The sequence below is a fragment of the Aquarana catesbeiana genome, linkage group LG01, assembly GCF_042186555.1.
Source record: "Aquarana catesbeiana isolate 2022-GZ linkage group LG01, ASM4218655v1, whole genome shotgun sequence".
Lineage (NCBI taxonomy): Eukaryota > Metazoa > Chordata > Amphibia > Anura > Ranidae > Aquarana > Aquarana catesbeiana.
This window is the reverse complement of record NC_133324.1, coordinates 650,773,365-650,790,145: the sequence shown is the minus strand read 5'-3', so window position 1 is coordinate 650,790,145 and position 16,781 is coordinate 650,773,365. Positions and strand designations below refer to the sequence as shown.

General features: G+C 44.1%; 1 protein-coding gene across 1 annotated transcript in view; it reads right to left on the bottom strand.

Annotated features, from left to right (window-relative positions):
• LOC141110023 (complement C3-like) overlaps positions 1–16,781 on the bottom strand; it is a gene marked incomplete in the record, with an annotated part of 333,270 nt that overhangs the window by 74,404 nt on the left and 242,085 nt on the right. Inside the window, 2 exon segments of the mRNA XM_073601271.1 lie at positions 3,041–3,194; positions 14,505–14,594. Of these exon segments, the coding sequence (XP_073457372.1) occupies positions 3,041–3,194; positions 14,505–14,594 (244 nt within the window).

Below are 16,781 nucleotides of genomic sequence, written 5' to 3'. Positions count from 1 at the left end.
AAATCCACTTTGCACTACAAGTGCAGTTTCAGGGCAGTTGCAAGTGCACTTGTAGTGAAAAGTGTCTTTGCATTTAGTAAATAACAGCCAACAGTGCTTTGTATAAGGTTACACAATCACGCCATTTTCTGGACTCCACACATTTCTGTCAGGGTCAGCTAAAACAAACACAAGCAGTAAATGTCCACAAAGAAGAGCCTGGGGGGAGATGCCTGTCGAGAACTTGAGGTTCTGCAGACTTCTCCCTGTGGCCAAATACCGCAAGGTAGCAACCAACCTCTGCTCCGGAGTGATGGCTTGCCTCATGCAGGTATCCTGCCTGCTAATATAATGGGTCAGCGAAGCCAACAAACGGTGAAACACGGGTCCGTCATCCTGAGAAAGTTCCTGAAATCCTCAGGATTCTTCTCACGGATCTCACGGAGCAAAGGCATATGACAGAACTGGTCACGCTGAAGCAACCAATTCTTGGTCCATGAACTCCTCCCCACCCTGTTCATGGACTGGACTTGTGTCAAGGTCAGGACCCCAACACCAAGCCCCCGCACAGCACGAACTGTACGAGGAGTACGCATACGAAACATGGCTAGAAAACGGTCGGCTGCTCAGAACGAAGTAACAGAACGCACTGAAGAACAGCAAGGCCTGTGAAGAGCGACCTGAAAAACAGCAAGGAGCGGACAAGATCGCACAGAAAACTCCGATACGAACTGACTGCACGCACTGAAGAGCAGATACAAACCCACAAGCACAAACTGAACGGCAGAAAACGATCTGAAAGCCACGAGTCTGAAAAAGCGCGAATCGTCTCTCACCAAACTTTTACTAACACGAGATTAGCAAAAGGAGCCCAAAGGGTGCTGCGCTTGGTTCTGAACCGGCCTTTTCTAGTCTCGTCGTACGTGCTTGACGTCACCGCGTTCTTGGCGATCGGAAATTCCGACAACTTTGTGCGACCGTGTGTAGGCAAAACAAGTTTGAGCCAACATCCGTAGGAAAAAAATCCGAGGATTTTGTTGTCGGAATGTCCGATCAATGTCCGACCGTGTGTACGGGGCATTAGATTTTATGAGATGAAAGGAAAAAAAAAAAGCGGCTTAACATATCGGCCCAAAAAATTGGCATCATATATTGGCCATCGGCCGCCGCGATTTCTAAATATCGGCATCGGCATCGGCCAGAGAAAAACCCATATCTGTCGACCTCTAGTGAAATTATGCGCAAATACATACAAGAGATAACGTGAAAAATTGATGCTCAAACAGGAGTATAGTGTGCAAGAGGCCTTAAGCTCTCTGAGCCCTCTGCCCACAGCTAAATGCCACAGTCTCATGAATTGAGGCAAAATGCCCACTGTGTATAGGGCCTTATGGTCAGGGATGAATGATTAGAAAATGAAGACATTTTGTAGACAGGTTATTATGAAATATTCTATAACAGAAAAAACTGCGCTAAAAATGAAAACAAAAGCAAATGAATGCAAACATATTCCTTGAGTCCATATGAGAGATTGAACAAATAATGATTATCCCTCGGTGGGAGATCACAATATAACTTAGATCTTCATCAAAAGAAAAGGTGACATCACACTTCAATCCACCGCAGAAGATAGTGTTAGGGATAGGACAGTCCTTCACCTTTAAAACCACTGACTCTTACCAGCTCCCTTGATCTCTGGTCAGGAGATCATATGCGCTTTTTAGCTTATAACCCAGCCACAGTCACAGGATGAAGTTGTAATCCTCTTTGAATTTTCTCAATTAGCCCACAGACAGCATCTCAATTGCCAGTCACCAGACATATAAAAGAGAGGAGGGCTCCCATAGTGTAAAAACGTATTGTATTTTATTCATAAAAAAGTAATGCACTTACACACATCCAGATTTGTATGGCATCAATTGTAATTCGAGCCGGCCGGCTCTCTCAAAAAACGAACGCTGCATATACACTCCCCAAGAATGTGAGAGAACAGTAACTCAACCAGGGCTTCATTTCAATATCAGTATGGATGTCACATCACTTCCTCAAATTCAATCTTTCTAAAACTGAGCTTGTAATATTTCCTCCTCCCCTATGCCCTCCCCATTACTTTACCATTAAAATCAACAGCACAACGATTGGTCCCTCCACACATGCTAGGGTGCTAGGTGTAACCCTAGACTCTGACCTCTCCTTCAGCCCCCACATACAGTATTTACTCCTTGGTTATATCCCACCTTGACTACTGCAACTCCCTCCTAACTGGCCTATGTTTACACACGCTATCCACCTTTAGCCTATTATGAATGCTTATGCACTTTTCTAACTGATCCGTGACTGCTGATACTTCCTGCCAATCTCTTAATGGGCTTCAACTAGTCCAACGTATAAAATTCAAAATACTAACCACAACGTACAAAGCCATCCACAACATCACCCCTGGTTATATCACCAACCTCATCTGCAGATATTGCCCAACTCGTCCTCTCTGCTCTTCCCAGCACGTCTTGCATTCTAGCTCCCTTGTTACCTCCTCCCACGCCCGCCTCCAGGACTTTTCCAGAACCTCTCCCATCCTCTCGAACTCCATACCCCAATATGCCCTGTCAGCTCCCACCCTGTCTGCCTTTAAGTGATCCTTGGAAACTAATTTATTCAGGGAAGCCTACTCCACCTCCACCTAAATAGCTGTACTTGAGTCACCACCACTTTAGATTGTAAGCTCAATGAGCAGGGCCCTCCTTTTTCTTATGTATTGAACTGTATTGTAATTGTACTGTCCCCCCTTATATTGTAATGTTCTGTGCAAACTGTTGGCTCTATATAAACAGAGCCAGGGCAAGAATTAGAATAGACAATTATAGTAGAAGAAGTTGTGTGAACAGGTTGAAATCTTTATCATCAGGATAGCAAGGGAGGCAAATACAAGACTGAAGCAAAAAAAAAAAAAAAAAGATTTTATATAAATAAATATATATACATATACATACACACATACATACATACATACATACATACATATACAAATGTTTCACTCAAGTATAATTGTGGTCATACTAACTTTTATCTGCAAAGTGATCAATAAAATCTTCATTTTTAGTGCTTCCTACTAAAGCCAGGGCATAGGAAGTGATCACTGCACTGTATGTTTGTTTCAAAGATAGAAGTTTTTTTTCAAGATATTTCTTGGCTTTCTGAATTGCATCTTGGACTTCCTAAAAATAAAGAGAAACATTTCAGTAATGGTATGTGTTATCCTAGTTGAAAATTACAATAATACAAACATAAAGCAAATGTTTAGGTTTTTTCAACCATTAAATAAAAATGAGTTTAATTGTCCTCTTAAAATCATATCAACATTTTTTAAAACTTTTTTTTTCGTAATAAAGAACCTCTTTCCTTATTTGACATCTGTTTCCCATTGTAAAAGATTTCCCTTCAAATCCTATCTTGTAGACACACAGGAATTAAAGGAAATCTCTCAGGCAAATCCTCTGTTAGACAGTTGCCACCTTTGCAGCCTGGTGCTGGACTACAGAAACATGGAGAAGCAGACATTGTCCTTTTTATAGTCAGTTTTACTTTTACTTTCAACAGCTATGCTGGATATTGTGGTGCACTATCCCCTCCATACAGTAAGGCAGGGGTCTCAAACTCAAATTGCCTGAGGGCCACATGACAAGTTTTCATATCCCATGGGGGGCCGCATGCAAACTTTTAAAACTTCAAAAGCAATGAACTATACCAGCAATAATATACTATACTATACCCAGCACTGGTGTCAGCAAACGCATTATACCCAGTACTGGTGTCCGTAAGCGCATTATTAACCCAGCATTGGTGTCAGCAAACGCATTATTAACTACCCAGCATTACCCCTCCCACACTGCACAAATAGCCACACACTGCACAAATAGCCCCACACTCCATAAAATACCCCCCACACTCCATAAAATACCCCCCACACTCCATAAAATACCCCCCACACTCCATAAAATACCCCCACACTACACAATTACCCCCCACACTGCACAATCACCCTCCACACTGCATAAAATACCCCCCACACTGCACAAATTTCTACCCCAGTCACCCCACTAAGGACTTTGCCTCAGTGTGATGGCTCACTCACCTCTCCTGGCAGTCAGGATCATCTGCCTCCCAAATCCTCTCCTCCTGGCTTCCATACAGGCCTAGTGACAGGGGACCCAGAGAACACAATCTCCCGCCCTGAGGTGGCAGCAGGACCCTGGTTTGGAGCTCTGGTCGATCGTCAATGCCTAGGTGGGCGGATCGATGAGCGGATCCTTCCTCCGCTCCATTCTCAGCTCTGTTCTCTCTCTGGGCTGCAGCAGCGTGCAGCGGAGAGGACAGAAGAGATGGAGAGGTAAAGCCGATGGCCGATATATGATGACGATTTTTGTGGCCGATATTTTAGGCCGATTTGAAAAAAAAAAAACCTCACCCACTCCACTCCTCCCTGCTTGCTCCTGTCACTCTACCAAACACTTGATGTCCTCAGTACAGATGGCACTGGTTGGCTTAGGCAGGTGGCACTGGCAGGTGGCACTGTCTGTCACTGGCAGGTGGCACTGGCAGGTGGCACGTTGCACTGTTTGGAGGGTGCACTGATTGGCACTGACAGATGGCACTGGCAGGTGGCACTGATTGGCAATGGCACTGGCAGGTGGCACTTATTGGCAGTGGCACTGGTTGGCACTGGAAGGTGGCACTGGCAGGCATTGGCAAGTGGCACTGGTTTGAAACTGGCAGGTGGCACTGGTTTGGAACTGGCAGGTGGCACTATTGGCACTGACAGGTGGCACTGATTGGCGTGGCACTGGCAGGTGGCACTGATTGGCGTGGCACTGATTGGCGTGGCACTGGCAGGTGGTGGCAGGTGGCACTGGCAAGCACTGGTTGGCACTGGCAGGTGGCACTGATTGGCGTGGCACTTGCAGGTGGCGGAAGGTGGCACTGGCAGGTGGCTTTGATTGGCAGGGGCACTGGTTGGCGGTGGCACTGGCAGGCACTGGTTGGTGGTGGCACTGATTGGCGGTGGCAGGTGGCACTGGCAGGTGGTACTGGTTGGAGGTGGCAGGTGGCAATGGCAGACTGGTTGGCACTGGCAGGTGGCACTGATTGGCACAGGCAGGTGCCACTGGCAGGTTTCACACTGAGCGGAGTGTAACAGTGTGTGAAACTGACAAGGAGCTGTCCACACTCAGCGCTTGATGCTTGTGTGAAGCTGACACGTAGCACAGAGGAGAGAGACAGAGGGATCTGTCAGAATTGAGGTTGATGTCGGGGTGGGCGGGACCCGGCCGAGGTGGGCGGGGCCAGCAGCTGTCAAACACCAGCCAATGATTGGGCTGCTTAAGAAAAGGGGCGGGCCACATACACGTAGCTGCCCGCCCAGATCCCATTGGCTGGTGTTTGATATTGGCCGGGTCCCGCCCACCCCGGCCGGGTCCCGCCCACCCCCGACATCAACCTCAAATCTGACAGATCCCTCTGTCTCTCTCCTCCTGTTACGTGTCAGTTTCACACAAGCATCAAGCGCTGAGTGTGGAGAAGGAAGGAAGAGCAGCGGCCAGTGCTATATATCGACCTAATGGCCAAATATCGGTCGACCTCTAGTCCTTTATCAGCCCTGCCTGCGGGCCATTTTTAACCGGTCCGCGGGCCGCAAATGGCCCGCGGGCCGGTACTTTGAGACCCCTGCAGTAAGGGGAGAGCTATAGTCAGGAAAGCCTACAGACTTCTATGCAGAATGCTGAGGATCATGGGAATGAAGTCCAGGACATAAACCATACAATGGGACTCATGGACCCTTACACTACAGTTCCCATAGTTCCACTGAGGTGGATGGGAAGTGATGGAATAGACTGCACTGGAAACAACTCCCTCTTGGCACCATGGGAGTCCATGTGAGTGCTTCTGCCTGCTTGCCCAAAACATTGCAGGAGAGCTGACCAACAGGGACAGGAGTCCGAGGGCGGTGACACCAGGGATAGTGCTGTGGGGACTACGGTGATTGCATCATTCCCGCTTTTGCTGCAGGGAGATCAGACCATCCTCTCACCCTTCATTTTGCTCTTATGATCACTGAAACCATCTGTGCAAAGACAAGGGGCCCCTTTTCTACAGTGAGAACTTTACAGTCGCATCACAGGAAATGTTGAAAGGGCTGACTGGCCATTATTTGCATACTGATAGCAGAGACTGAATTGCTGGAAGCAGGACACTTAGTACATAGCACCTATACTGCATGCTGGTTTATCAACACTTGTTTAGTGCCCTCACACTCCTTAAAGGGCCCCAAATATAGCCAGCAGAAGAACACAATAATAGACTACCCCCTATAATGCCATTTTACTAGCCCCCCCCCCCCCCCATTTACACTACTTCTATAAATAGTATCCCACCCCCATCCAGTTATTTTAATGCACAATTCTCGAAATTCCCAACACACACGTTCCTGAAGCAATGACTGCATGTGTAAGCGGGTAAGCGGGTGCTGCAGCGACCACAGGCAGGAACCAAAAACAGTCAAAGTGAGAGAAAGTTACCAGCACTCCATTGATCTCCAGAATGGGTCCAAAGCTTTATTCAGTGATCACATTATTACAGCAATGTTTTGGGGCCTTGCAGATCCCCTTCATCAGGCATGTGACACACATGCCTGATGAAGGGGTCCTGCAAGGCTCCAAAATGTTGCTTCAGCTGTAATAATGTGCTTGCTGAATAAAGCTTTGGACCCATTCTGGAGATCCATGGTGTGCTATTGACATTCTCTTTAGGGCTGCAACTAATGATTTTTTTCATAATTGATTAGTTGGCCGATTATTGTTTTGATTAATCGTATAAAAAAACTCAAAAAAGTTTGGTGCATAATTTAGTTAAAATGTAAAGTTTAAAAAAAGACAATTTATTCTTGAATATCTACAGTGCCTTGCAAAAGTATTCATCCCCCTTGGCATTTTTCATGTTTTGTTGCCTCACAACCTGTAATTAACATGGATTGTTTGTGGATTTGCATCATTTAATTTACAGAACATGCCCACAACTTTGAAGATGTTTTTTTTTTTTTATTGTGAAGCAAACAACAAATAGCACAAAATAACAGAAAAAGTCAATGTGCATAACTATTCTTCCCCCCTAAAGTCAATAACAGCTCCAAGTCGCTATGGCTAAGTCTCTATGAGCTTTCCACATCTTACCACTGGGATTTTTGCCCATTCCTCCTTGCAAAACTGCTCCAGCTCCTTCAAGTTGGATGGTTTGCGCTTGTGAACAGCAATCTTTAAGTCTGACCACGGATTTTCTATTGGATTGAAGTCTGGGCTTTGTCTAGACCATTCCAACACATTTACATGTTTCCCCTTAAACCACTCAAGTGTTGCTTTAGCAGCGTGTTTGGGGTTATTGTCCTGCTGGAAGGTGAACCTCCGTCCTAGCCTCAAATCACACACAGAGTGGTACAGGTTTTGCTCAAGAATATCCCTGTATTAAGCACCATCCATCTTTCCCTCAACTCTGACCAGTTTCCCAGTCCCGACTGCTGAAAAACATCCCCACAGCATGATGTTGCCACCACCATGTTTCACTGTGGGGATGGTGTTCTTTGGGTGATGTGATGTGTTGGGTTTGTGTCAGACATAGCGTTTTCTTTGATGGCCAAAAAGTTCAAATTTAGTCTTATCAGACCAGAGCATCTTCCTCTATACATGTTGGGAGTCTCCCACATGCCTTTTCGCAAACTCAAAGCATGCCATTTTGTTTTTTGCTGAAAGTAATGGCTTTCTTTTGGCCACTCTGCCATAAAGCCCAACTCTATGGAGCGTACGGCTTATTGTCGTCCTATGTACAGATACTCCAGTCTCTGCTGTGGAACTCTGCAACTCCTCCAGGGTTACATTAGGTCTCTGTGTTGCCTCTCTGATTAATGCCCTCCTTGCCCAGTCCGTGAGTTTTGGTGTGCGGCCGTATCTTGGCAGGTTTTCTGTTGTGCCATGTTCTTTCCATTTGGTTATGATAGATTTGATGGTGCTCATAGGGATCATCAAAGATTTGAATATTTTTTTATAACCTAACCCTGACTTGTACTTCTCAACAACATTGTCCCTTACTTGTTTGAGAGAGTTCCTTGGTCTTCATGGCAGTGTTTGGTTAGTGGTGCCTCTTGCTTAGGTGTTGCAGCCTCTGGGGCCTTTCAAAAAGGTTTGTATATGTAATGACAGATCATGTGACACTTAGATTGCACACAGGTGGACATCAGTTCACTAATTATGTGACTTCTGAAGGTAGTTGGTTGCACCTGAGCTTTTTATGGGCTTCATAACAAAGGGGATGAATACATACGCACATCCCAATTATCATTTTTTTATTTCTGAAAAATAGTTTTATATATATTGTTCTAATTTTACTTCACCAACTTGGACTATTGTGTTCTGATCCATCACATATAATTCAGATTAAAAAAGCATTGAACCAAAGGCTGTAATGTAACAAAATAGGTAAAAAGCCAAGGGGGTGAATACTTTTGCAAGGCACTGTATATGCAGTGGTAAATAAAATAACCAGCCATATATATAGCTATATGAATAACAAAAATTAGCCCTTTATAGTACAAAAATAACTTTAATTGTAATGCCTTATATTACCTCCAGTCTATCAGCCTCCAGCTTCTCTGGCTTCAGAAACTGATCTTCCCTGTACAGAGCCCTTAAAGTGATTTTAAACATTTGGAGTTTTTTTTTAAACAAACTTGTCATACTTACCTGCTATGTGCAATGGTATTGCACAGAGCAGCCCCGATCCTCCTCTTCTAGGGTCTCCCACCAGTGCTTCTGGCTTCTCCTGCCTTCAGAGTGTCCATATAGCAGAGGTGGCTCTTTAATTAGGCGGTCACCTTAGGCCTCGTGTTCACAGGGGCCTCGCGGCCGCCTACTTTGCCTGACATCTGTGTGGGAGGAAATGTCCCCTGGTCACTGTCCCCAAGCTTGTGGGGTAGGCAGGCCGGGCCGGTAAAGTGTCCCTAATATACAGCGCCGCCACACCGACCTGAAGTCTCACTCTTGCCCCTCTGCTTCCCTCGGCACTCTCCAGCTCCCCTTCTGTGTCCTCCTCCAGCGCTGTCTGCAGACAAATAGTGGAGGTGGAGGCAGCCGCTGCTGAACCTGCCAGGTGGAATGCATGCACATGCAGAAGTTCGTTCCCGCCGGGGTGTGTGCAGGGAGGTAAGTTGGCAGCTTTTTGGAAGAATGAGAGACTTGTGTGCAAAGACTGAAGGAAGGGGCTTGAGATGTGGGAGGGAGTGGTGAGTACAGTGTCTGCAGCAGGGAAGGAGGCCAGTTGTGATGCTGTGCACCTAACTTTAGTTGCTCTATGCATGCTGTTGTAATGTGGCCTCTGCAGTGATGGAGCAATAAATTAAGGCTCATTCACACCATATACCACTTTTTTTACCATCTGCACCCCTCTCATGTACATACTACCCACCACCATACATTCCGCACCCCTCTCCCTAGACATACTACCCACCTCCATACAATCTGCACCCCTCACATGTACATACTACCCACCACCATACACTCTGCACCCCTCTCGTGTACATACTACCCACCTCCATACACTCTGCACCCCTCTCATATACATAGTACCCACCACCATACATTCTGCACCGCTCTCATGTACATACTACCCACTGCCATACATTCCGCACCCCTATCATATCCTACTACCCACCGCCATACACTCCACACCTCTCTCATGTACATACTACCGGCCTCCATACACTCTGCACCCCTCTCATGTACATAATACCCACCTCCATACACTCCGCACCCCTCTCATATACATACTACCCACCTCCATAGACTATGCACCCCTCTCATGCACATATTATGCGCTGTCATACCCTCCACTTTTCTATCATACACATGTTTACCACCATCGTACAGTGCCATCATAATAGCATCATGGGCAACGTAGTGCACTGGGGCTCCTACTAGGGAGATGGTGACCTGTGGCATACACAGCGCACCACAGAAAACAGTGAGTGTGGCTAAATTATGTTACATATTGGGAATGGCTTTTACAATTGTTTTATCTTTTTTTTTTTACAATTTTTTTAGAACATTTTTACGTTTTTTGGTGAGAGTTTTTTGGTTCTTTGATGAGATATCAGGGGTCTAAACAGACCCCTGAAGTCCCACTTTTGAGACAGAGGAAGGGACTGAGGAAACACATTCCCCAGTCCCTTTCACTGTAGCCTCAGCTGCACACAGTTTACTATGCCTCAGTTATGAATGAACACAGTGAGTGATCAGTACCGATCACTTACTGTGTTAATTTAGAAAAGGAAGGGGCTGGTAAATTACATATTTACCAGCCCCCTTTCCCACCCTCGATCCTGAAGATCCCCCACAGCAGAAAGTGGGAGAGAAGAGGAGGCAAGCTGGCAGTACTGTGGGGGGGGCACACCGTTATTTTTTACCGCTTCAATTATTTTTCCCATTATGGGTATGAGTGGGGCCTCATGTCTAAGTTTTGCCTTAGGCCTCAAAAAACCTAGAGCCGCCCCTATAGCAAGCCACAAAGTATAGTTTAGAGTGCCCCTATAGCAAGGTAGAAAAAACTTCTGCCTTTAGAATCACTCACTTTCTTCTCCTGCCCAGGACTACATGTCCCATGAGGCATTGCTCATCACACATTTGCAAGTTCTCAGAAACTTACTGACTTGTATGAATGATGTACTGAGCTGTATGTGTGCTGCACTGTATTTTCTGATATGTAAATAAATAATGCATTCCGTATACAGGCCAACTGATCGGCTGACCAACAAATTGATTAGGACAATAGTTGACAACTATTTTCATAATCGATTATGTTGATTAGTTGTTTCAGCCCTAGTTCTCTTGCTTCCCCCATCCAGTTAGCGTAGGCCTAACACAGTTGCTATTGATGCATCTTGGCAGTATAGTCTCCCGAATGCAGTAAATTAAGCAACAAAACTGTCCATTGCTGCACCTTAGGTGACCATTCTACTGTTTAAGCTAATCTGGGCTCTAATCATGTGCTTAAAAAAAAAAATACTATTGAAATCCATGCGTCCGGCACCCCTGCATGTAGATTAGGGGCTGGCCGCATGATTAGGGGGGCCCCTGCGCCCCTAATGGAGAGGCTGCCGCTGATCATACTGTATGCTAAATTGTGTTATTACTATTGCCAATTCCTCTTTTTGCTTTTCTGGTTACCATCCGTATTGTGTGACAATATACAGTGGGGCAAAAAAGTATTTAGTCAGCCACCAAAATGTGGAAACAAATCCAGACAATCACATTGTCTGATTTTTGAAAGAATTTATTTGCAAATTATGGTGGAAAATAAGTATTTGGTCAATATCAAAAGTTCATCTCAATACTTTGTTATATATCCTTTGTTGGCAATGACAGAGGTCAAACATTTTCTGTAAGTCTTCACAAGGTTGTCACACACTGTTGCTGGTATGTTGGCCCATTCCTCCATGCAGATCTCCTCTAGAGCAGTGATGTTTTGGGGCTGTCGCTGGGCAACATGGACTTTCAACTCCCTCCAAAGGTTTTCTATGGGGTTGAGATCTGGAGACTGGCTAGGCCACTCCAGGACCTTGAAATGCTTCTTACGAAGCCACTCCTTCATTGCCTGGGCGGTGTGTTTGGGATCATTGTCATGCTGAAAGACCCAGCCACGTTTCATCTTCAATGCCCTTGCTGATGGCAGGAGGTTTGCACTCAAAATCTCACGATACATGACCCCATTCATTTCATGTACACAGCTCAGTCGTCCTGTTCCCTTTGCCACACCCATGCTTCACAGTAGGTATGGTGTTCTTTGGTTGCAACTCAGCATTCTCTCTCCTCCAAACACGAGTTGTGTTTCTACCAAACAGTTCTACTTTGGTTTCATCTGACCATATGACATTCTTCCAATCCTCTTCTGGGTCATCCAAATGCTCTCTAGCAAACCTCAGACGGGCCCGGACATGTACTGGCTTAAGCAGGGGACACGTCTGCCACTACAGGATCTGAGTCTCTGGCGACGTAGTGTGTTACTGATGGTAGCCTTTGTTACGTTGGTCTCAGCTCTCTGCAGGTCATTCACTAGGTCCCCCGTGTAGTTCTGGGATTTTTGCTCACCGTTCTTGTGATCATTTTGACCCCACGGGATGAGATCTTGCGTGGAGCCCCAGATCGAGGGAGATTATCAGTGGTCTTGTATGTCTTCCATTTTCTAATTATTGCTCCCACAGTTGATTTCTTCACACCAAGCTGCTTGCCTATTGCAGATTCAGTCTTCCCAGCCTGGTGCAGGTCTACGATGTTGTTTCTGGTGTCCTTCGACAGCTCTTTGGTCTTCACTATATTGGGGTTTGGAGTGTGACTGTTTGAGGTTGTGGACAGGTGTCTTTTATACTGATAACAAGTTCAAAAAGGTGCCATTAATACAAGTAATGAGTGGAGGTCAGAGGAGCCTCTTAAAGAAGAAGATACATGTCTGTGAGAGCCACAAATCTTGCTTGTTTGTAGGTGACCAAATACTTATTTTCCACCATAATTTGCAAATAAATTCTTTCAAAAATCAGACAATGTGATTGTCTGGATTTGTTTCCACATTTTGTCTCTCATAGTTGAGGTATACCTATGATGACCATTACAGGCCTCTCTCATCTTTTTAATTGGGAGAACTTGCACAATTGGTGGCTGACGAAATACTTTTTTGCCCCACTGTATTAAGACTTGCTTTTACTAACTTGTTTAGTGCTTGTTTCTTGACATAGTACTATTATTGGGTATCAGATATTGCTTTCAGTGATTTTCTGTGATGTTGCATGCTTTGTACACTCAACCTAGTGTTTCAGTGGAGCTGAAGTTCTTGAGAAGGTCAAGGCAAAGAACAGAGGACCCATCCTAACCAATAGCTCCTACTGGGGTGGTGCTACACTTCAACAAGTGTCCCCAATGGAAAACATTCCCTTTATTCCTATTTCTGTGAAACTGCAAAATTTTGGATTTTCGCTTACTTCCAGTATCTCTGACAGTGTTCACCAGGACAACTGGTAGGCAAATATTCAACAGTCAGCACACAGAAAAAATACTTGTCAGTTTTACTAACACTTCCATCCTCTATCTAAAACAAGGCAAAAAAAAAAAGTATGAACTTTAGATATGCTTTATTAAACACACTCTATATTTGCTTACCTTGACTAACACTAATGTAGACTGTTAACTTGTTCAGATCCGCGCTATAGCCGAATGACAGCTACAGTGTGGATCTGCTTTGCCGGGAGGACGTCCTTTCAAAGCTGGCCAAGCCCCCCTGAAGGTTGGCGCGCGGCACGCGTTGTGATTACCCGAGTCAATGAGACACGGGTGATCATAGATTCGAGTAAGGGGCCGATCCCGGCCCCTTACTACGTGATCAGCTGTCAGCCAATGACAGATGATCACGTGATGTAAACAGAGGATCGGTAATTGTTCTTTTTTTCTTCTCAGGCTGACAGCCTGAGAAGAAAAAAAGCCGATCGCAAGGCTTCTGTTTGAAGGGACATGGGTCCCGAAGAGGAAGAGGCAAAGCTGCCTCATATGATCCCAAAAGTACCACCTGCCAGTGCCACAAATCAAAGCCCACAGTGCCCCAATCAGTGCCCACAGTAGTAAGTGCCAGCAATCAGTGCCTCCTATCAGTGCCCACAAGTGCCACTTATCAATGCCCACCAGTGGTGCCAATCATTCCCTTATCAGTGCCACCTAGCAGTGCTGCCTATCAGTGTCATCTACCAGTGCCGATCAGTGCCCATCACTGCCACCCATCAGTGCCCAACACTGCCAGCTATCAGTGCCACCTATTAGTCCCCTTTAGTGCCACCTATCAATGCCCTTCAGTGCCACCCATCAGTGCCCACCAGTGCCACCTCATCAGTGCCCACCAGTGCCGCCTTATCAGTGCAGCCTATCGGTGCCCATCAGTGCAGCCTATCAGTGCCCATCAGTGCAGCCTATCGGTGCCCATCCGTGCAGCCTCATCAGCGTACATCAATGAAGGAGAAAAATTACCTGTTTGCAAAATTTATTAACAAAATATAAAACGGTTTTGTATTTTTTTAACAAGAAATAAAAAACCCAGAGGTGATCAAATACCACCAAAAGAACGCTCTATTTGTGGGAAAAAAAGATAAACATTTCATTTGGGTACAGTGTTGTATGACCGCACAATTGTCGTTCAAAGAGTGACAGCGCTAAAAGCTGAAAATTGGTCTGGGCAGGAGGGGGGTTTAGGTGCCGAGTAAGCAAGCGGTTAATTGTCTTCCAATTATTTTTTTCTGGTGATCTGTCTAATACCTGCATCTCCATATTTTTATAGATGGTCCTAGAACTTGTCAGGCCAGTGTAAAGTATCAGTTTTTCAAGTATAACATTACATGTTCATATAATAAAAATGTAAATGCCCTTCTTGTACAGTTGACACTTTATGGTACTCACTTTAATATCACATCTCTCTTTAGCTTCAGCTAATGCAATTAGTACAAAGGCGGTGAGAGAAGATGAGGATTCAGACTCAATATATCCACCCTAAAAAGACAAAGAAGCAACAGGCTCTCTCAATACTTTTCAAAGAAAGATTCAAACACAACATATGAGAATAAGTGCATTATGTACTATGACATACAAAGATTTTAAGACAGTAGTGAGACTTATGAGGCAGAAGGAGGTATGGCCAGGCATTTAACCTTGGGGTTGTTATGTGTGCAATCTAGCGCTTCCAATTTTGAGCACTAAAGGCTCTAAATTGGAAAGCAGAGCTGATGTGCAGGCTCCTGGGGATGCCTGCTGGTAATTTTGTTTTTATTAACAACTTTGGGTTCCCTTTAATCTGTGTTTCAATCTCTCTTTATTAAATTTTCATTTCATATAAACAATCATAAATATCACAACTTCATAAAAATTAACTTCCCAGTTAAACAAGACGTTTTACAACAAGTTCTTCATATTTCTATTACATAAAAGATTATTCCTTTTAATTATATACGTCTCTATCATTCACCGCCAAGTTTTCTCATCCTAGACCCCTAAAAATCTACCATCCCTTACCCACCCCACCCTATACCTATCTCCTCCATACATATCGCACTCATACAAAAAAAGAAAAAAAAAAAAAAAACAGTTCCTTCTATCCTTCTTCTCTATATAAATTCTATTAGTTCATGCGATGCTCGGAACTCATCCCAACTTTGCCAGATCTCAGGAAATTGATTTGTAGTATAACCTCCCTCTCTTATCTGTTCCTCCATATATTAAATCTCATTCATCTCGCATATCCAATCTGCTATTGCTGGGCTATTTGTTTTTTTTTTCCAGTCTCTTGCTATTATTGTTCTGGCTGCTGATGTCATGTGGTGAATGATATCTTTTTTAATCTTCTTTATTGATTTTGGTATCAGGGACAATAATGAGATTTCTATGCTCGGGGTCAGCTCTACTCCTAATACTTTATAATAAATATCAAATATTTTATTCCAGAATCCTTTCACCAGATGACATCCGTACCATATATGTTCAATTGTGCCTTTTTCTATTTTACATCTCCAGCATAAATCTGTATTTCCTTTATTGATTAAATTTAGAGTAACTGGGCTCCTATACCATCTCATTACAATTTTATAGTTCATCTCCTGATATTTATTTGCAATGGTTGTTCTATGTATAGTTTCGAAAACCTTTTCCCATTCTTCTTCCAATAATGGTCTCTCCATTACCTCTTCCCATTTCCTTACGCTTGTTATCTCCTTAAGGGGACTGTCCAGGATTAATTCATCATATATTTTCGATAGTTTCTTAGTTGGAACCTGTTCTCCCAATAATAATTTTTCAAACTTGGTTAGTGGTCTGCTTATCCTGGTTATTTTGTGTTCTATAAACGTCTGAAGTTGTTGGTACTGCAACCATTTTTTTAAATTTTCCGTTCCCATTTCCTTCAATGCGGGTATTTTCCCGTTCTCCAGGATTTTTACCAGTCTTGTATCCTCTGTCCTATTCCATTTTAAGAATTTTTTACCTTCCATTGCTGGAGGGAATTCAGGGTTGAAAAACAGTGGAGTCATGGGTCCCACCGTCGTGGAGAGCTTCCCACTTTTCACTATGCCATCCCATACCTTTAGCGTTGCATTTACAAAGAGTGTCAACTCCTTTCTCTTAGGTCTCAAGTGGGGTTCTACCCATGGAAGGGTTTTTAATTGGGGCCCTATTATTTCCTCCTCCATACTAACGCATTGCTTATTTTCTTTGTTATGATACCAGTCTATTATACTGGTCAGTGATGCTGCTTGCAAATATTTTGTGCAGTCTGGTAACGCCAGCCCACCTTTGCTTTTCTTTCTTATTAAGTTTTCTCTTTTTATCCGGGGAGTTTTATGCGCCCATATAAATCCGACTATGGCTTTTCTTAGCTCCTTCATTGTTTTTTTTGGGGGTTCCAATGGTATCGTTTGAAAAATATACAAGAGCTTTGGCAGTATATCCATTTTTATGGTATTAACTCTTCCTGTCCAAGAGTGTATCAATTTATCGTATTTCTGTAATGATTTAATAGCATTTCCGATTGCTTTATCATAGTTCATCCCTTGTAATTTTTTCAGATCTTTTGTTCCTAGATATTTTATTACATTTTGCTTCCACTTAAATGGAAAATTCTTTTGCATCAATAAACTCTCTTTCGTTAATTGATATATTCAGTATCTCTGATTTGTCGTAATTTACTTT